At 42.1% G+C, this 19,565-nt stretch overlaps 9 protein-coding genes across 20 annotated transcripts in view; 5 read left to right on the top strand and 4 right to left on the bottom strand.

The window, feature by feature from the left end:
- The window catches only part of LOC132784269 (5'-AMP-activated protein kinase subunit gamma-1), a 71,481-nt gene extending 67,002 nt beyond the window's left edge, over positions 1-4,479 (top strand). For 2 of the 7 annotated variants that reach the window (XM_060789771.1, XM_060789770.1), the window contains exons 10-13: positions 2,363-2,653; positions 2,723-2,901; positions 2,963-3,166; positions 3,229-4,479. In XM_060789771.1, the coding sequence (XP_060645754.1) occupies positions 2,363-2,653; positions 2,723-2,901; positions 2,963-3,166; positions 3,229-4,062 (1,508 nt within the window). In that variant the 3' untranslated portion in view covers positions 4,063-4,479. Of the gene's footprint in view, positions 1-1,867; positions 2,257-2,362; positions 2,654-2,722; positions 2,902-2,962; positions 3,167-3,228 lie in introns of those variants that run through there. The other 5 variants (XM_060789773.1, XM_060789775.1, XM_060789778.1 and 2 more) reach the window with 4 other exon arrangements.
- Positions 4,480-4,771: 292 nt separating this feature from the next.
- Positions 4,772-6,327, top strand: LOC132784273 (histone-lysine N-trimethyltransferase SMYD5). Its single transcript, XM_060789787.1, has 4 exons — positions 4,772-5,028; positions 5,084-5,566; positions 5,623-5,800; positions 5,860-6,327. Exons 1-4 carry the CDS (start codon positions 4,861-4,863, stop codon positions 6,207-6,209), a joined length of 1,179 nt encoding a protein of 392 aa, XP_060645770.1. The 5' UTR covers positions 4,772-4,860; the 3' UTR covers positions 6,210-6,327.
- A 58-nt stretch (positions 6,328-6,385) lies between these two features.
- On the bottom strand, positions 6,386-7,424 carry LOC132784276 (DDRGK domain-containing protein 1). Its single transcript, XM_060789790.1, has 2 exons — positions 7,283-7,424; positions 6,386-7,218 (listed from the first exon to the last, which is right to left on the bottom strand). The coding sequence occupies exons 1-2, from the start codon at positions 7,371-7,373 to the stop codon at positions 6,386-6,388; spliced, it is 924 nt and encodes a 307-aa protein (XP_060645773.1). The 5' UTR covers positions 7,374-7,424.
- Positions 7,425-7,612: 188 nt separating this feature from the next.
- LOC132784277 (transmembrane emp24 domain-containing protein eca) lies at positions 7,613-8,690 on the top strand. The gene is made up of 2 exons (XM_060789791.1): positions 7,613-7,854; positions 7,936-8,690. Exons 1-2 carry the CDS (start codon positions 7,722-7,724, stop codon positions 8,451-8,453), a joined length of 651 nt encoding a protein of 216 aa, XP_060645774.1. The 5' UTR covers positions 7,613-7,721; the 3' UTR covers positions 8,454-8,690.
- A 279-nt stretch (positions 8,691-8,969) lies between these two features.
- LOC132784270 (peptide transporter family 1) lies at positions 8,970-11,715 on the top strand. The gene is made up of 7 exons (XM_060789779.1): positions 8,970-9,245; positions 9,338-9,535; positions 10,024-10,258; positions 10,310-10,578; positions 10,640-10,845; positions 10,905-11,210; positions 11,274-11,715. Exons 1-7 carry the CDS (start codon positions 9,212-9,214, stop codon positions 11,673-11,675), a joined length of 1,650 nt encoding a protein of 549 aa, XP_060645762.1. The 5' UTR covers positions 8,970-9,211; the 3' UTR covers positions 11,676-11,715.
- A 99-nt stretch (positions 11,716-11,814) lies between these two features.
- On the bottom strand, positions 11,815-13,316 carry LOC132784274 (nucleoside diphosphate kinase 7). The gene is given in 6 exon segments (XM_060789788.1): positions 11,815-12,347; positions 12,349-12,571; positions 12,627-12,794; positions 12,847-12,989; positions 12,991-13,014; positions 13,075-13,316. Coding segments are annotated over 6 exon segments (1,161 nt in total). The 5' UTR covers positions 13,204-13,316; the 3' UTR covers positions 11,815-11,873.
- Positions 13,317-14,539: 1,223 nt separating this feature from the next.
- LOC132784278 (uncharacterized protein CG16817) lies at positions 14,540-16,355 on the bottom strand. Of its 2 annotated transcripts, none has more exons than XM_060789793.1 (4): positions 16,192-16,355; positions 15,497-15,583; positions 15,174-15,430; positions 14,540-15,103 (listed from the first exon to the last, which is right to left on the bottom strand). In XM_060789793.1, the coding sequence occupies exons 1-4, from the start codon at positions 16,203-16,205 to the stop codon at positions 14,925-14,927; spliced, it is 537 nt and encodes a 178-aa protein (XP_060645776.1). In that variant the 5' UTR covers positions 16,206-16,355; the 3' UTR covers positions 14,540-14,924. The 2 variants fall into 2 exon arrangements, with proteins under 2 accessions (XP_060645776.1, XP_060645777.1); XM_060789794.1 differs by having other exon boundaries at positions 14,540-15,100.
- A 71-nt stretch (positions 16,356-16,426) lies between these two features.
- Positions 16,427-17,202, top strand: LOC132784279 (cytochrome c oxidase subunit 5A, mitochondrial). The gene is made up of 2 exons (XM_060789795.1): positions 16,427-16,545; positions 16,608-17,202. The coding sequence occupies exon 2, from the start codon at positions 16,610-16,612 to the stop codon at positions 17,057-17,059; it is 450 nt and encodes a 149-aa protein (XP_060645778.1). The 5' UTR covers positions 16,427-16,545; positions 16,608-16,609; the 3' UTR covers positions 17,060-17,202.
- Positions 16,613-19,396, bottom strand: LOC132784271 (kynurenine aminotransferase). Of its 5 annotated transcripts, none has more exons than XM_060789785.1 (4): positions 19,319-19,396; positions 18,550-18,870; positions 18,258-18,494; positions 16,613-18,202 (listed from the first exon to the last, which is right to left on the bottom strand). In XM_060789785.1, exons 2-4 carry the CDS (start codon positions 18,868-18,870, stop codon positions 17,390-17,392), a joined length of 1,371 nt encoding a protein of 456 aa, XP_060645768.1. In that variant the 5' UTR covers positions 19,319-19,396; the 3' UTR covers positions 16,613-17,389. The 5 variants fall into 5 exon arrangements, with proteins under 5 accessions (XP_060645768.1, XP_060645765.1, XP_060645763.1 ...); XM_060789782.1 differs by lacking the exon at positions 19,319-19,396 and adding an exon at positions 19,131-19,267; XM_060789780.1 differs by lacking the exon at positions 19,319-19,396 and adding an exon at positions 19,198-19,233.
- Between the last annotated feature and the right edge of the window lie 169 nt (positions 19,397-19,565).

The raw sequence follows: 19,565 nt of genomic DNA, 5'->3' as shown, positions 1-19,565 counted from the left end.
CGAGACAACCAAAAAAAAAAAATATAATAGTTTTTCCCACTCACCTCGCGTTGCGCGAAGAGTATCCATAACTCAAACAATTCAAAGTGCAATTGAAGGTCTACCGCGCCCCTCCTCACTCCCGCCCTCTTTGTGTTCTAACGCCTTCCAAATCGAAGACATTAGTCATTGGTGAAGAATTCAAAGAACAAAAGAATTATTTAAACGAAAACGAATATATATATCGTACATATGTATATATTCGTTCACTAACTAAATACTATATATACATATATATTCGATCGAGGCGCCGCGACGCCAATTTGCAACAAAACCACAATTAAAATTGCTTTGCAATTGTGCAAAATAAAAGCAAATACAACAAATTCAACAGCAACAACAACTATAAACGGAAAAGAAATAAAACTCAAAAGCATTTTAATTAACTTGTGCAGAGGCAACTCAAGAAAGACGAAAAATAAAAAACAAGCAAATAAAAAGCCACTAATCAGAGAGACAACAACAATTACTAAACCAAAACAATAAGACCTAAGAAATAGATATACACACTCACGCACACACACCAATTTGTATTGCGTGTGTGAATTTTGGGGGACCTTCACCTTTTTTCAATCTGCTGCCTCTTTGTTATTGTTTTTTATTTTTTAAATTTTATCTGACCGATTAAAGACTTGCTGCTGTTTTTTGATAAATATGCCTTGGCAACAACACTCAGCTGCTTTTTAGGACAGTTGGCTAATTATTTTAACTACTTTCAAATAAATGCGTGTATATTTCAATATCCATTTTAGCCTTCGCATTTTTTTAAATTTCTCTTTCCTTATTTTTTGGCAGCTTTGTCATCGCGGACAGCGAATAATTTGTTTAAAAAATGTGTAGGAGCTGAAATTATTATGAAGAAAATGTGAAAATCTTTATATACAAATGTATTAGATATGTGGATGTATAATCTAATGTGAATTATTGATATTTTTTGCCCAGGAAGAGATTGAAAAGAAATACATTTTTGCCAACTAATCCGAATGTAGTGTCAAGGGAATTAGTTTGTTTATGATATATTTGCATATTTTAATGTTTGCCACATAGTTTTTCCAAATACTCAAGTCAGAAATTATAATATATCGTACCATTGTTTTTTTTGTGGGTGATATATTCTAAACGTGTGCCGCCTATGAGAATTTAATTAATTTCTTGGCACAAATGCTTAGCTAATTTTCGTAAGCGCTTAGACAATGCAAAAAGTATTATTGTGCATATTGCATTTGTTATTTTCTGACAGTTGACGAGGGCCCATAATCTTTGGGTGTAACTTGGCATGTATTTGATTAACACCCTTTTTCAGTACCGCCTTTTGTATTTGGTATAGTATTAATTGGTTTTCATAGATTGTAGCCTCGCTCTCACTCTCTCCTCTCTCTCTCTTTCTCTCCGTGCAATGCTCGGTTTGCCATTTCTGATGTTGGGGGCAATTGTCGCTTGTGCTTGTACCCAAATTGTTGATTATATTTATGGCTGAATAAATTTATAAACTATTTTCGGTTCCTCTATTTGTTTGCCTCTTTCCTATTCTCGCCACACACTTTTATTTCTACGCTAAATTTATATTAATTAAAATGTCTAAATGTAATTTATTGAAATGCAGACAAAGCGCGCGCGTCGAGAAAAAAAAAACATAACAAATAAATGAAAAGGAGAACAATTTATAGTCAACGTTGCTGTGGTTTTTGTTGATTTTTTGATTGCCACAAATTGAAAAACAAATTGAATAATAAATAGAATAAATATTTAGTTAGTGCTGCAGTTGTCGGTTTTGTTTATCCGCTGCGTAACAGTGAGAAGCGCGTCGAGGGGCGCGCTGCTGTTAGCGTCGCTGTTAAGCCGCTGTTATGTCACTGTAAGCCTTGATACTGGCTTAATTAGTTGTTCAATTAGCGGCCTGAAATAGAATCGAGTGTGTGCCAGTTAATTGACAGCATCCACTGACTATCAGAGTGTCAGAGCTAATGGTGAAACGTAGTGGTGATTGATTCTCACATCCCCCTTTGCCTTAACCCCATTCCAATTTCATCGGGAAAATCAAACGCATGTTACAGTTGCACTTCTATTCAAATCATGCGGGCCGCTTGGTGCTCGGCGGCAGCGGTCGACCCACCGATGTCCTCTACTATCCCTTGGAGAGCATCAAGGAGTTTGAGCAAATATCTGAGGCATGGAAGCGACTGCTTGCCCAGTTGCTCAATAAAGGCGCTGGGCCCGGTACATACTTCTGATTACTGATTTATTGATCTCTTTCGAAATTTTAATTTACATTTATTAGCGACTGATTAACGAAATATTTCGTTTGTTTATTCTCTACTTGCAGAGGAGGACGACTCACAGATCTTTGTGAAGTTCTTTCGTTTTCACAAGTGTTATGATCTGATACCCACCTCCGCCAAACTGGTCGTCTTTGACACTCAACTGCTGGTGAAGAAAGCCTTCTATGCGTTGGTCTATAATGGTGTTCGTGCAGCGCCACTCTGGGACTCGGAGAAGCAACAGTTCGTGGGCATGCTAACCATTACGGACTTTATCAAGATCTTGCAAATGTATTATAAGTCACCCAATGCGTCTATGGAACAGCTGGAGGAGCACAAACTGGATACGTGGCGCAGTAAGTTATAAACACAAAATCAATTTAGCCAAACACATGTATATTAAATCTGAGTACATTTTTTTATAGGTGTGCTGCATAACCAGGTTATGCCATTGGTCAGCATCGGGCCAGACGCTTCCCTCTACGATGCCATTAAAATTCTCATACACAGCCGCATCCATCGACTACCGGTGATTGATCCAGCGACTGGCAATGTCCTGTACATATTGACACATAAACGCATACTGAGGTTCCTGTTTTTATATGTAAGTTGAAATGCACTTAAATCAAAGATATCAACTATAGCGTTATCATGCTCGATTACAGATTAATGAATTACCAAAGCCCGCATATATGCAAAAGAGTTTGCGCGACCTGAAGATTGGCACCTACGACAACATCGAGACAGCCGACGAGACCACAAGCATTATCACAGCGCTCAAGAAGTTTGTGGAGCGTCGTGTTTCGGCTCTGCCTCTTGTCGATAGCGAGGGACGACTCGTAGACATTTATGCCAAGTTTGATGTGATTGTGAGTATTCCTTGAACTTGGAAGAAGAATCATTTAGTTAATGAATTTTCCAATTTTTGTAGAATCTCGCCGCCGAGAAAACCTACAACGATCTCGATATCTCGCTGCGCAAGGCGAACGAGCATCGCAACGAGTGGTTCGAGGGTGTGCAAAAGTGCAATTTGGATGAATCGCTGTACACGATAATGGAGCGAATCGTTCGCGCTGAGGTGCATCGTCTAGTCGTAGTCGATGAGCACCGCAAAGTCATTGGCATCATTTCGCTTTCGGACATATTGCTTTATCTGGTGCTGCGGCCCAGTGGTGAGGGCGTCGGTGGCTCCGAGAGTTCACTGCGTGCCTCTGATCCTGTGCTGTTGCGCAAGGTCGCCGAGATGGAGGCTGAAGCGCCGCCACGCAGTCCATCGGCTGCCAGCTCCGGCAATCGTAGCCTTATCGAGGACATACCCGAGGAGGAGACAACAGCAACGGGAGCGCCAGCTTCAGCGTCATCGCCAAAAGGCGATGCTGATAGTGATAATAATAAATCCGCCAGTGAAGACAAAGCCAATAATAATCAGCACGAGCTGACGCCCAATGGTGATAGCAATAACAGTCCAACCGAAGTGTCCTTTGCCGATGAGGCGCAAGAGAATGCCGACGACCTGGTCGAGCGCAGTAATTGTGATGAAAATAATGATGATGATGATGATACTGATGCTGATCAGAATCGGGATCAGGATCGGGAATTGGAGCGCAAAAAGGCAGCCGCTGTCGCTATCAATGCGACGGCGCGAACGGGAACAGGAACGGGAGATGACGATGATGGCTTGAGCAGTGCTGTTTCGGCTGCCTCGGCGCTCGGTCAGACGCTGGCCACGCCCACGGCGCGAGAGATGGCGCTGGTTAGTGAATAAATTTTTAATTTAAATAAATAACAAAAACAAGAAACAACCCAAATACAAATTAAAGAAAAACAAAAAATACAATTATGAGAGAAAGAAGAGGAGGAAACAAACAACAATAATAAGAAATAAAAGCAAAAACAAAAACCTAAAATAAAGAAAAAACATTAAATTTGAATATTATTAGTTGTTAGGCGCAAAAGTTATTATTATATACGAGAAAATATGATTAAAACTATGAAATATTATAATTATGTATTTTACAAAAAGCAACTAAAAACACATAACAACAAACACACACCTGTTAACAAGAAATGTTTATATATATTATATTTAAAAAAAAAAGGAAGCAAAACAAAATCAACAAATTAAATTAGCATGTCTTTAAATTATGTAATTGATTATTATATAATAGTATAGAACAAGTCAAAAACAAAGTCGTTTCTGTTTCTATTCTACAATACTTGATGTCTGGATGATGATTTTGGAGACTGCGGGCAGTAATCCAAAAAACCATTCGGGGCTTAGAATTGGGTTCAATTCATTATAAATCACAAGCGCTGGTTTATCATGTTTAAACAAAACGTGGTCTACAAAACGCTATTTAAAAAGTAGCGCCAATATCAATGCACTTCATAAAGTGTAACCAATTTAGCTGGTAAATGTTGCAGGTGATTTTTGTTGGTATATTTTCTCACGTAAAGCAGTATCTTATGAATTTGAAAATACGGCCACACCGTCAATAACTTGCACGTGCATACAATTCGAAAGCACATCGGGTTCTTTGTTTATGTTGTAAAAAAGGACAAAATGAATCATTTCGAGATACGTGAAGTGCCTGGAAAAGGTCGGGCGATGATAGCAACCAAGAACTTTGCTGTCGACGAAATAATTTTCGAAGAGGAACCGTTTGTATCCCATCAGTTCTCGTGGAATGCAGCCTATGGCTATGCAGCGTGTGACAATTGTATGAGACCGGTATGTGATAACATTGGAATGCGCCTAGTGTTTACTAATTTATTAATCAATTTAGTTGGAAACATTGGTAGAAAATGTGCGACGCCTCGCGAATAACAATGCTATAGTTGTGCCGCTGGTGGAACACGACCCCACAGCCGTTTGGGTACCACAATTTACACAGTGTCAACGCTGCAAAGTTCGTTACTGTTCCGAGGATTGTCTGGTATACGCCAAGAATAAATATCATCAAGTGGCCTGCATGGGTGCCTTTCGCAGCGACGACACTCATCCCATTAATGTACTCAACGAGACATGGAAGAAGATGCACTATCCACCAGAAACAGGCACAATTATGTTAATTGTGCGTCTGATGGCCATGTATAAGCAGAGCAAGAATAAGCCAGAATTCCTTGAGCAACTGCAATCGTTCCAAGCCTTAATTGTTAACCGTGAGCAAAAGATATATCACAAATTGTTGGGCGAGAAGTTTGAGCAGCAAATGGAGCAATTATATACCGCATTTTGCAATGCTTTCAATGATGAGGAGTTCGCGATGGCAAGTTACAAGTTAATATCATGTATAGCATCTATTAAGTTGCTTTTCTTTTACAGTTCACCACACCTGATGCATTCAAGACGCTGATGGGCATATTGGGCACCAATAGCCAGGGCATTGCCACCAGTGTGCTTGCCCAGTGGGTGACTAAGGTAACGGACTTGCCGCTGCCCGAAGCGGACAAGAAACAACTGGACACTGTGATCGATGGGCTATACGAGAAAGTGGGCGATTGTAAGTTGCCTTTACTTTCAATATAATGACAGTCTTACTAACTTAAACCTAATTCATAGTTGCTGGCGAGTTTCTGAACAACGAGGGCTCTGGCTTATACATTCTGCAGAGCAAAATCAATCATAGCTGCGTTCCAAATGCGCAGTCCACGTTTCCCTACTCGAATGACCTGGTCGTACTCAAAGCTGTGGCGCCCATTCAGCAAGGCGATGAGATCTGCATTTCCTATTTGGACGAGTGTCAACTGGAGCGCAGTCGCCACTCGAGGCACAAAATATTGCGCGAGAATTATATTTTCGTTTGTCAGTGCACCAAGTGCAGAGCGCAAGCTTCTGATCCAGATGTGACTAGCGATGAGGAAGAGGATGACGAAGATATGGAGTTTGATGACGACGATGACATGGAATAGGCTAAACTGGCTGCCTGTTTATAATTGATATTCATTGTGTACCCATTTGATATGGTTACTTATGTATAAAAATAATACGACTTCTTTTGTTCATACATATTAATATATGTATAATATATATTAACGTACTTTAACTATGCGTATAGATGTAGTTTACAAATGGCTAACAAATCTCTTTAGGCACTGCCTTCAGCAGCAGCAACGGGCGTCAAGTTAATAAGATTATTGCTACTCTCTGCCAACTCGGCAATGGAAACGCGGCCGCGCTGCTTAATGAACTTGGCCACTGCAGCGAGTTCCGCTTCCGAGACGTAGATAAACTTGCCACGATCATCAATTACGCCAGTGATGGTTCCATTTGCCTGCAGCTCTTGAATACGTTCGATGGCTTGCTGGGTCTTGAGCTTGAATGCCGTGGCCAAATCCTCGAGCAGAACAACCTTGTTGTCCTTGATGTACTGTATGAAGTCGGCCAGTAAGTTTTCCTTTTCCTCGGCATCGCCCTCCTCGTAGCCTTCTTCCTCCACACTGAATGCTGCCTTCATTTTCAGATACTCCTCATGTTCCTTGCGTTCGCGCTCTTCCTTGGCCAAGCGTTCTGCTTCGGCTTTCTTGCGTTCAACTTCCGCTTCCAGCTCATCCTGCTCCTTGCGTTCGGCCTCCTCCTTGGCCTCCTTCACCTTGCGTTGTTCTCGGTCGTGGAGTTCTTGTTCGCGCTGCAGGCGCTTCTGCTCCTTAGCCTCCATCTTGGCGCGTTTCTTGGCGCCCATCTTCTCGTCGAGGACAGCACCCTGTGGTACTCGCTGTCCATCATCGCCAGCTACTGCGTCATCCTCGTCGGAATCGGCTGGAGGCGCTGCTGCAGCAGCTGCTGCTGGGGCTGCAGCTGCTGGCGCATTCTGACGCAAGCGATTGCGCTGATTGCGAGCGATTTGTGCACGTCTCGGAACACCTTCCTGTGCACGCTGTGGGACGCCACGTTGTGCCTGTGCAGCAGCGGGCTTTGTTTCTAATTGGCAGAATTGCAAAGGTCAGTATGATGTTGCGGTTTTCATTCATTGTCAGGGTCTTACCAGTCTTGGCATTTCGGTTCTGCAGGAAGTAAAGTGTGAGCAGCACAATAAGCAGCGCAGTGGCAATGCCTATAAGTAATATCAGGTCCATTATTTGTTCAAGATTGCACTAGACAGGTATGACAAAAAAGTTAAACGTCAACAAATGTGTCAGCTGTTTGAGGTTGGTGCTGCCAGATTAACGCAATTATTGTTTGTGTTCGAAGGATGGCAGCTCTGGCAGTTGCCAGCAACTGTACCAGCTGTTTTATTTGATGCTGCCAGACGAGCAGCATAATTGTTTGTTTTTCGTGTGTGTGTGTGTGATTTTGCCAGGTGGCAGCCCTGGCGTTTGTCAAATTGTAGCCACTTTGTCTCTTTTCTCATGACGTGTCGGCGAGCTAGATTCTTTTTATAAAACAAATAATCGTAGCTCTTGTGGAATTTTGTTCAAACCGAAATGCGCAACCAACTCATCTGCCTGGCCTTGGTGCTTTGCACCCTGCATACCGCCTGCGGCCTGTACTTTCACATATCGGAAACGGAGCGCAAATGCTTCATTGAGGAGGTGCCCGATGAGACGACTGTGATTGGTAAGCAACAAACAAATTGGGCAACTGCCCTGTTGGCCAACATACGTATACAACTCTTACCGCTAACTCTGTTTCTTGCAGTCAATTATAAGGTAGAACTGTATGATCCGCGCTCCAATGGCTTTATGCCCTCGTCGCCTGGCATTGGAATGCATGTTGAGGTGCGCGACAGCGACGACAAAGTGATTCTATCGCGTGTGTACAGCTCACAGGGACGCATGTCGTTCACATCGCACACACCCGGCGAGCATGTGATCTGCATGTACTCGAACAGCACAGCGTGGTTCAATGGCGCCCAGTTGCGTGTGCATCTTGACATTCAGGTGGGCGAGCATGCCATCGATTATGCCAATGTGGCACAGAAGGAGAAGCTGACCGAACTGCAGTTGCGCATACGTCAGCTGCTCGACCAAGTCGAACAGATCACCAAGGAGCAGAACTATCAACGCTATCGCGAAGAACGTTTCCGTCACACCAGCGAGAGCACCAATTCCCGTGTGTTGTGGTGGTCGCTGGTCCAGACTTTGGTGCTGGTGCTGATGGGTTTCTGGCAGATGCGTCATTTGAAGAGTTTCTTCGAGGCCAAGAAGCTGGTGTAAACAACATTGGCAAATCGAACTTGGCCAACTATATTGGTTATTGGTTGGCTTCATCAATTCGTCTCGTAAATGTTTTTTTGATGGACGCAACCAAATTGCGAACGCGAATTTCATCGATGTATCATCCAGATGCGTGTTTAGTTTTAATTACCTAGTTGGGGGTTTCGTGTGCCGCGCTAAAATACTTTTCAGCCTAATTTAAATAAAAATCAATTGTAAAATACTTGTAAAATGTGATCAATCATTGTTGTTATTGTGTATTATATTGTTATTGTTATGTTATCACCCGGCCAAGTCCCGTGACTTGAAGTTCCCTGACTAAGCCAGACTTGGAGACTCGTTATCAGCGTGTTGAGCCCAAGCACATGACAGGGAGAGAGAGATAACCTGCTGCAAGATGCAACTTACATTTGCTTTGTCCCCCGCTTTTATCGCAATGTTTGCTCTTGAGCGACGGCGACGTGCACACGCTGTCAACAAAGCAAGGCAACATCAACAGCAGCGGCAGCAGCATCGGTGGGCATCGTCGACTAGACAGTTAGTAGCTGTAGTGCCGTGCTACACAACGGACGTTGGCGTGGGAGCAGCACGCTTGCCAAAGAGCGAGCACATTGTGAGAGTGCAAAACCACAGACATAAAAGCCACAAGGCACAAAACCAAATCGGACACAACTCTGGTAACTTGATCGGCTCAACTTAGAAACAAAACAAAAACCGACAAGCAAGTTGCTTGAACAGCGGTTAAAAACACCTGGAAAATGTATCGAGCTACTGAAATTGGCAGCGAAGAAAGTAAGTTTTTTAGTTTTTATGACCCTCAAGATAAACGAGATATAAAGCTAGATAATGTATCTCACCTATCTTACTCTCTGTTTACTCTATAGCTTTGCCTGCGCTCGCGGAACTAACACAAGCAACAGCCGATGGAGAAGCATCACAGCTGACGAAACCACGCAGTTCCCTACCCAACTATGGATTTGCGCCCATATCAAACATCCGTCTTGAGTACAAGTATCCACGTGCCGTATACTTCATATTGGCCACCAAGTTCTTTGAGGCTTTTGCGGCAAATGGCATGCGCAGTAAGTGTAATGTGGAAACTCTGACCCACTTATTACCAGTGCAATGCGGTAATTCGCTTAGCATCACAGCTTAGCTGGACAGTAATCTTGCATTGTTCTGCCCAAAAATATTCCACAAGCCATGCTTATCAGCGGACAGACTTTGGTGCATACACACAGAGGGAGGTCTTATTTGATCTTAGATCATTGGCTGCTACTGTGGAATGCGATGCAGTGTGATATTTGTACATATATTGATTCAGTAGCAATTTTTGTTTGTTTGCTTAAAAGATAAGGATGCAACCGAAAGCAAATAGGAAAAGCATTTGGAATTTTTTCATTAAATATCCATTAATAAAGCCAAGTTAAGTTAGGAGAATAAATGTATGATTTTTTTTACAGATTTTAATTCAAATTTGTTAAGGATAGAAGAGGAACAAGAAATTATATTAAGTCTCTTAGTAAAACTAATTTAAACTTTCATACTATCTTTCTTTTATTCCCATCAGCCATCTTGGTTCTCTTCTTGCGGGATGATCTCAACTTTTCGGAAAGCTTCTCGACGATCATACTGCACATATTCAACTTCTTTGGCCAATTCTGTCCCATAATTGGAGCCGTGCTCGCTGATAGTTATATGGGCAATGTTCGCACCATATCTGGGTTTTGTTTTCTCTATGCTTTTGGATGGTTCCTGCTGACGATGACCACGCTGCCCTATGTTGGCATGCCAGTGACAGCATTGTAAGTGGAATCAGCAAACTAATATTATTGCCTAACTTACACTATCGGCAGTTTGCTGGTATCCATTTCCTTTATAGCAGTGGGTAACGGATCAGTGCGAGCCTGCATCACATCGTTGGGTGCACTGCAGTTCAAGTTGCCGGAGCAAGCTGTATTCTTAGCGGAGTACTTCTCCTTGTATTATTTTGTCTATTATTTTGGCATATTTGTAAGCAAAATTATTCCACCGCTAGTCAGAGCAAACACTCAATGCTTCGACAAGACAACTTGCTATCCAGCTGTGTTTGGCACATTGGGCAGTTCCTTCATGATGGCTTGGTGTAAGTAATTGTGAAATTAATTGCATCTTTCCATTGCTGATTATAATTTGTGCTTTTGCAGTCATCTTTCTAGTTGGTAAATACTTTTATAAGTCGGAAAAGCTATCCGGCGATAATATTCTTTTCAAGTTCTGTGGCTGCATTAAGACAGCGCTTGTGGGCAAGTGGAAACGTCGAAAGTCCAACAAGAAATACACTTACTGGCTGCAGAATGCTCTGGGTCCTTATGATGTGGACTTTGTCAACGATGTGTCGAAAGTGTTGCGCGTGAGTCAACAGTTAGTTAGCTCCTATCACCGCGATATCAATTTGAATTATCTTTGCAGATTAGCAAGCTATTCATTCCGCTGCCCATTTACTTCGCACTGCTCGCCCAGCAGGATTCAAGCTGGACATTTCAGGCGACTATGATGAACACTACAGTGATGGGTGTGACTATACAACCCGATCAGGCAAAGGCTGTGGGTCCCATCCTTCTATTCATATTGATACCGCTGTGGCAATATATGACAGCTCCGCTGCTGCGTCGTCTATTCGACTGGGAACTGCAACCGCTGCACAGCGTCACTATTGGTGGAATCTGCTCTGCTGGTGCTTTCTTTTGTGCTGGAGCGTTGCAAGATCGAATTATGGTTAGTTAACAAAGTGCTGTATATTGAAATGATTTGATTAATCAACTACTTATTCTCTGGTAGGCTGCACCCATCAATAGCATCAACATTGGATGGCAAGTTCCGCAATTTCTGCTGCTCATGATGGGCGAATTGTTGCTTTCGATTCCAGGACTGCAGTTTGCCTTCACCCAAGCGCCGGCCTCAATGAAATCTGTGGTTACCGCCGCCTGGTTTCTTAACAATGCCTTCGGTAATCTGATTGTGGTGCTTATTACGCAATTAAATATGCTGAGCTCGCAGAAGGCCGAGTACTTCTTCTATGCAGTGGTGATGCTGATAAGCATTATCATATTTGCTCTGCTGGCCTTTGAGTATGCACTGCAGGATCGTAGGCGTTACTTTCAAGCCAGGGATTTAGTTGTGCTGCTGCCTGAAAATCCAGACGAAATGCCCACGTCCAGCAGCCAAAGGGCGAGTGTGTAGTTAAACCTTCAGTATTGGTTTCCACTTCAATTATGGTATGGCTTTTAAAAGGGAAGCAAAATTACGAACAAATCTATATAGCTAAGTTATTCATACATTTCTTAAACAATTACAGAACTGAAGCAATAAAATATACATCATTTTTATAGAATTACATTTAATTTATGCACAGGAGAAAAGAAACACGGACAAATCAAATCATTCGAGTATCTTGAACATGTACTGCAATTCCAAATTTGTATCGTCTGGCAGATCAGTGCAGTGCACAGCATTCAGCACCTTGGATACGCCAAATTTGGAGCGCAAAGTATGCGGACGCAGCAGCTTGGCAATTTCCGGATCCATTGGGCCGCAAAAGCTGCGGAATTCCTGATATGAATTCTTCTCGGGATCCTCACAGACTATCTCTAGGCACATACAAACGCCGCTGGCCAGCTGCGCCACCATAGGAATAAACTCAGGCAGGATACCGCGGTAGACCTCGTAGAACTCCTCGCAATTGGCTCGCGCCATGAGCAGCATGCGCATTGCTTCAATTTTGAAGCCAGATGTTAAAATCTCATTTAAAATTTGCCCCAGAAAACCATCCTTGATGCAGTGCGGCTTAATGATGGCTAAAGTGCTATTCTTAAAGCGGCAATCCTTGATAATGCTGTGACGCTCCTCGAAAAAAGAACTTCAAATCGTTTGGAACCTTTTCTTCGCGCTCTGGACAATAGAAACCATAGCGCACCTCTTCCCGCTCGAAGAGTTGCTGCATACTGGGCGACAACTCGATCTTAGTGGAGGCATTCTCTGTATTGTACTTGGAGCAGGCTGCGATGATCTCAGCCACATTGTCACCGATTAGCTCCAAACTAATCGCAGGTCCAGCTAGCAGTTCATTCATTAGCACGCTATAAGGTTAAAGGTTTAATGCAAATGGATATTAATGTATTGTGATTAACTTACGATGTGTGGACATCGTCATCCTGTTTGCTGGACAGAAACTGTGTAACTGTTTTCGGTGTGAACTGAACCATTAAGGCGTTGTTAATGTTGATCTTGTTGTCTATGAGTGTGGTCAGAAATTCACCCAGATTCTTTGGCCACATGCTGCTCTTAAGCAGCGCAAAGGCTCTGCAAAACAGTGTTCATTAAAACGCTTTCGGTATTGTTAACTTTCACTTACCGCTTGCGGTATTTGGCCAAAGTGTTGCGAGTGACTTCATCGCCATAGTCAACAATATCAAATTGCCGTCCAAACACATTGATCTTCGAGCCAACAAAGAAATCGCGATCACTTAGTTCAGGGATTTTGGTTCGTCGCAAAAAACGTCTTCTTGCTACGCTGATCAAACTGTCATTTGTGTTAGTTTTATTGTTTGTTAGTTATTTAAATTATTTCAAATTAATTTACCACTTCGACGGCGCCGTCGCTTAAATAATATGTTAATAGATAAGTGTGTGTAATTCCTGCCTCGACATGAAACCATTCAGCCACAAAGGCGAGCCTTCCCGGATTTGTGGATTGCATCTGTGCTCTCATTTTGTATATTTAATAATAAGAAACGCTCCTTGTATTGTTCGTTTTTAATGTTAATTGCGGGTTTATAATGATTGTTGTCACTTGGCATGTTTTGTTGTTTGGGTAACATTTCAAAGCCTGCTAAACTTCTACCCGCGTTGCCAAGCAACTGCTGCCAGAGTTGCCAGATGTTTTTAATTGAGTTATAAGCAGCAATCGAAATATTTGCTTATACTGCACTATGGGCTACAAGTTTATTTTTTTAGGCAAAACTTCAGCAGGACACAAGGATCATTACGACAAGTTAGGTAAGGACAATTCTATAAACTTATATTTATATTTTGCAAGGATGAGAAGTTAAAAGGACTAGCTATAGGGTAAGTATTAAGCAAGGATTACCGCAAGGATAATGTCACCTATTTTCGATAAATCACCTCTTAGTTGTAGTGAAGACTTCAGGATATGAAAAAAATTTTTTGTAATAGGGCTATCAACTGGCCAAAGGACTTTCAAATCGTCCTGCTACTTTCGGAGCCAGCCAGGATGTTGGTTTCTTAGATGACCCCATATTTTCTTTATGACAATTGATAGTTTTCGTTCCAATGAATCGAATGCATTTAGTCCAAAATATGCTTGTATATGCCTGAACTATGATAATTTTTGTAATAATTTAAATGAACGTGCAGCAAATAAATTTTTGTAGCATACTTTGAGGACGTACCAATTAAAATAGCTTTAATTGTTGATATAACTCAGCAGAATCTGAAATGATTTCGAAGGGACACTCATTTTTGTATTTACAGAAGACAACTCTATCGATTGGCATTCAAAGATTTTCAGGATCAATCCGAAAAAATTGTCGAAAATTTTACAAGGGGGTGGCATGCAAAAATTGTCCTAAAAATGCTTATTCCGGCGTAACTCCGCCATTTAACGGACGATTTTCATGTTCTTTTCCAGATCGATAGATATTTATATAAAAATGCAAAATCCAAAACATTATCCTTGAAAGTCCTTCAAACGACCGAGATAAAAGGATATTTTCGTATATAATATACTCGCCATATCTCAGAAGTCCTTGGTGATATCAAACTGAATCTAGCGTCAAACAATATATTTTGAAGAGGACTATCAACTTGCCAAAGGACATTCAAATCGTCCTGCAACTTTCGGAGATAGCCAGGATTTTACGAATTCGACAATTTTCTTAATGCTCCGAGAAAATAATTTTTTTGTTGCATACTTTTAGGAAGTGTCAATTTCACCCATTTAAAAATTGAATCTGATCTAATAATAATTGCTTAAACTCTATAAAAATTCTTCTTAAATTCAACAGTTAATTATTGACGCCAAGAAATTAACAGTATTTCGAGTTTTTGTTTTTATTTTAATTTCCTCTTTATTTACAGGAAACAAAAAATTAATAAATTGCAAATGAAACTTCGCAATGAATTGGTTGTAGCTTTCTTCCTGTTATTATTATTGTTGTGGCGAAAATCCAGCGAAATATTGATGCACTTCTTTGTTCCTTTTTGATGTTTACCCTCGCTAACAATGCGCATTTGCTGCGCAAGGTTATCGGTGTAGTTTTTGGAATAGTGTTTATGATCGCATGAGTCTGTGGTTTGAATGTGTATGTGTTTTGTATCTGTGCATGTTATAGTAGTAGAGGGGGACTATGTGTATGTGTATGTGTGTGACTTAACGGTATATAAGGGTCTCGGCTATAGCTACGACTCTAATTACTGCTTCTTGTCACCCTCCCCACCCTCTTCATCATCCTCATCGTTTTGCGACAGGCTGGGGATGTTATCGTCCGAATCGTCATCTTCGTCCACATTGAAATCGTCGAACTTGTTGTTCCAATCTCCGCCGGGACTATTCAGCAAGTTGCCAAACATGCCGTTGTCCTTGGGATCTGCTTTGAGATACAATTTGGAATTCAATTACGATTAATTACGCATTTTTTAGGTAAAACGCAGCTTTCTTACCTTCTTCATCGTCAGACTCGTCGCGCCACTTGGCGAAATTGGCTTTCAGGAAATGCAATTTGGTTTTATCCGTGGTCAGAGTGGGCCAATATGGTCCGCTCTCCTTCTTGGGTATTGTGAATTCAAGGCAACGTCCAATATTCTTGCTTGTCACTTTCTCCGGCTCAACCGCATGCAAAAAATTCAATGTGACTTCATATTTCTTCGATGCATCCAGTGCATTTACACCCTTGAAAGTGAAACTGTTGTCTGTCACTCTGTGAAAGAACAAAAATTTTAAAGTATTTGCACTGAAATGTATTATTACAAAAAATGTAACTCACTTCTGTTCAATGTCCTTGCATTCCACATCGATGATAACGTAAACCAAATCGTTGCGCTGAGCCCACGAAACGGGTGGGGGAATAGAACTGAAATGGGAAAGTATTGAATATTTTTGTTATTTCTTTTTTTGTTTTATTTACAAATAAACAAAACGCGGCTTGGAAACGCGTCTTGACATTGCCGACATTACTATTGCTGCATCGGTGGTAATCCGGCCATAGCAACGACAATGGCATCGATGTTTCTAGAACTAGTTCTAAAGTGCAAAACCAAATCGTTTTTGATTGATTTGCATGGAACAAAAGTCCATGCTGTGGAAATTTCGACAATGGGGGCAACACTTTAAACAGAAATTAGCGCCAACCCGAACATAACCTCAAACGTCAGTGAGTTTTTTTCGTTTCAGATGGCACCGCGTACTGTCCCAAAAATACAACAATGCAATGCGCATGGGACACGCCCACCGTTAGAATGGCAAGCAATACATCTCAGCAACGAATAGCGCAATGCAATTATCACCAAACTAAAGCATTTGAACGACACACATTGCAAAAAATAGACGCCGACGTTAAGATGACCCCACAGTAGTGAAAAGCACGCGTCGCACAAAGAAGCCACAAAAAGAAGAGAGCCGCCGACACAGCTGAGACAATAATATTGAATTGTACTAACTAATGCTAGCACATGGACTTACCCTGCTGCCGACATCTTATTGTTGATACGTTAAGGCTATTTATCAATTATCCAAGCCGCTAACACTGCTTGTAAGTCTATTTTCAGCAGAAAATGCGATTTTCAGCTGAATTGTCCGACACAAAATGAGAATGACTGCTTAGTAACTCGCACAGTGTTTGTTAACGTTCGACTGGCAGTTAATGCCTTGCACAGCACTGTCGATACTACTTTTTTTCTAAACTAGTGTTATTATTCGATATACGCCACTGACATATATCGCTGGAAATAATTTTTAAATCGATTCATCGATATTACATGAACATCCCTATTCTGTCATCTGTGTGAAAAAATAGCAAGAGCAAGAGCAATAAAAGTGAGTCGAACTGTTACTTAACCAAATTTTAGCATAACTTAAAGTTTTATAATTTTTGGTAGCAATGTTGCGTATTACTGCCGGTAAATTCGCCACCGCCATGCGCGGCACCGTTGGCACCACAGCCTCGCGTGTTGCCGCCGTGCGTTGCGTCCACGGATCCGAGGAATCGGCCGAGGAGTTCGACAAGCGTTACGAGAAATACTTTGCTCGTGAAGGCATCGACGGCTGGGAGGTGCGCAAGGGCATGAACGATTTGCTCGGCATGGATCTGGTGCCCAGCCCAAAGGTGATCGAGTCCGGTCTGCGTGCTTGCCGTCGTGTCAACGACATTGCTTTGGCCATCAGGTGGCTGGAGGGCTGCAAGGACAAGTGCGGTGACCAGAAGGCAACACTCTATCCCTACTTGTTGGAGAAGATCACACCAACTCTGAAGGAGCTGGGAGTGCCAACTGTCGAGGAGCTGGGCTACGACAAACCCGAATTGGCTCTGAAGTCCGTATTCGATATCTAAAGCGTTTACTTTTCCTTTAGTTTAATACACACACACATACAAAGCGTAACACACATACAAAGAAATCCAATGTACTTGGTGCGGATGAACATGTTATTGGATTGCAAATAAAAGGAGATTGGAGTAAGGCTATTACACGGAAACAATAGTTTTTGTTTGGCATTCGTTTCTTGGTTATGTAATTGCACCGTGCGCAGGTTATGAATCTGCGTACACGTTCAAGCCTGCATGATGCGACGATCAAACGTTGCGAGACACTCGCGTTAAATTCAAAACAAATTCGTTTATTGATAATGTACAAATGGAGTTTGAGCAGTTTTAAACTACACATTATTTCCAGCTCTTGAGCAGCTCAGCTGCCTTGTTAAGATTCTCTTGCTTCTTGATAAAGCAGTAGCGCACAAAGTCCTCGCCTAAATGCTTATTGGGTTCACTATAAAAGGCACTGGGCGGAATGCCCTGCAGGCCCATGTTTTTGGTCATCCACTTGGTGAACTTGTAGTCCTTGTACTTGTCGGTCTCCGAATCCAGGTTCAGCTTGCTTGCAAGGGGTGTCCAATCCGCCAGCATGAAATAGCCTCCCTCGGGTATTGTGGGACGTAGTCCAGCCTCGTTTAGGAATTTGGCCATAAAATCTCTCTTAGGTTGCAGTTCTCGCGGCAAGCTATGAAAATAGCACTCTGGTTTGTCCAGACGTTCAAGTTCCAACTCAAAGCTGCGTGCAACGCCTTCTTGCAGTGGCGTTGGGCAGGTGTAAACCGAATTCTGATGAACCATTTGCAAGTTTCTTATCAACTCGTGCGGTCCATAAGCCCAGCCGGTTTTCCAGCCCGTCACCGAGAAGGTTTTGCCTGCCGAGCCTATGGTAATGGTGCGCTCCCACATGCCAGGCAAGGTGTTGATTCGTACGTGTTCCACTCCATCGAAGACGAGCCACTCATAGACTTCATCCGAGACGCAGAGCACATTCCACTTGCGACACAAGTCAGCAATGACCTCCAACTCCTTGCGATGAAAGACTTTGCCAGTTGGATTATGTGGCGTGTTTAGTATGATCATTTTCGTTTTTTCATTAAATAGTTTTGCGAGCTCGTCTTCATCCAGCACCCAATCGGCAGAGCTGATGGGACCTTCTTTCTCGCGCTATGAAAACGAAAGGCTTAATAGATTGTAAAGAATAAATTATGCGACAGTTTACCAATTTCAAGGGAATGAAACGCGGCACTCCGTTGGCCATTTTGACCATTGGTTCGTAGCAGTCGAAGAAAGGTTCAATAATGATGACCTCGTCACCGTTATCAACGTGTCCCATAATTGTGGAATACAATGCTTCGTAGGCACCCGCTGTTATCAGTATATCGTTCAACGGGTTAAGCTCGCGTCCAATGAGGCCGCTGTAAAGCTTCGCCAGAGCCTGCACCAAACGCACATGGCCCTAGACAGAAATCGCTTTTAATAATTTAACTCTTAGTTATCCTTCGTCCACTTACATTGCCTCTGGTGTACTGATGCAGTAGCGGATTTGGATCCTTGGCAATATCAGCGAGGGCATTGGTGACGTAGTCTGGTGCAGCATCATCCGGGAAACCTTGGCCAAGATTTAATGGCTTATACTGCATGGCTAGGGCAATATATTCGTTCCACACGCTGGGCGTACTGCCCTGCAAGCGTTTTGGCAAATCAAACTTATCCATGGTGTCCTTGGTTGCGTTCGCTGCTTTATGCTGATGCCGTTGGGTGATCGCAGCGTTTAAAGTGCGAGTGCCAGAGAAGCGGGGTAAGGTGCAGACACGGCGACAGGTTTTGAGCATCTGAAATTAGATGAGCTCAGTTATCGTACACGAAGTAGTTTCAAGAAACACGAGACACGCGTACCGTGCGTGTTTTGTTTGTTTTTGGTTTATGTTGGGTATGTCTGCTATCACAAATGTTTAAATGCAATCGTTTTTCTGGAGAATGAGTATATTCTAATGGACTTATGCAGCTGCGTGACGTTGCATAATGGAACTATTGAAATAATACCAAGTTGGAAAAGGTGCGACGAAAACACACAATTTGTTTATGCGCTCACCACACAAATCACACACACAACTAAAAAAATATCACAAGCGTTGCTCTCATTCGCAATGCTCTCTTACAACTGTAGCGCAAATTGGCATTGTGGCAGCTTTTTTATATTCATGTAGCAGATAAAGCAGCGTTCAGTAACATTGCGGTTAGCGTAATTGTGCCTAAATTGTCAAATATTGTAAAGTTTACCACAATAACATTAGCCGCTTATCATAACACATCTTCTTCGTCTTTTTGCCATTCACAGTACTTGCCATGCGGTTAGTGTTGGCAAACGATAAAATGGCGAATTGCGCGCTATTGAAATTTTTCAAATAATTAAATTAAGCAAATATCTATAATACTTACTTTTAAATATCAAATATAATATATTAAATTCAAATATCTATAATACTTATTTTTAAACCAAAATTTATTTAACTTACGTGTATTAAAT

Source organism: Drosophila nasuta, chromosome 2R (genome assembly GCF_023558535.2).
Source record: "Drosophila nasuta strain 15112-1781.00 chromosome 2R, ASM2355853v1, whole genome shotgun sequence".
In the NCBI taxonomy this organism is placed as follows: Eukaryota; Metazoa; Arthropoda; class Insecta; order Diptera; family Drosophilidae; genus Drosophila; species Drosophila nasuta.
Note: the sequence above shows the minus strand (reverse complement) of the source record. Positions and strands in the feature narration are given on the sequence as shown.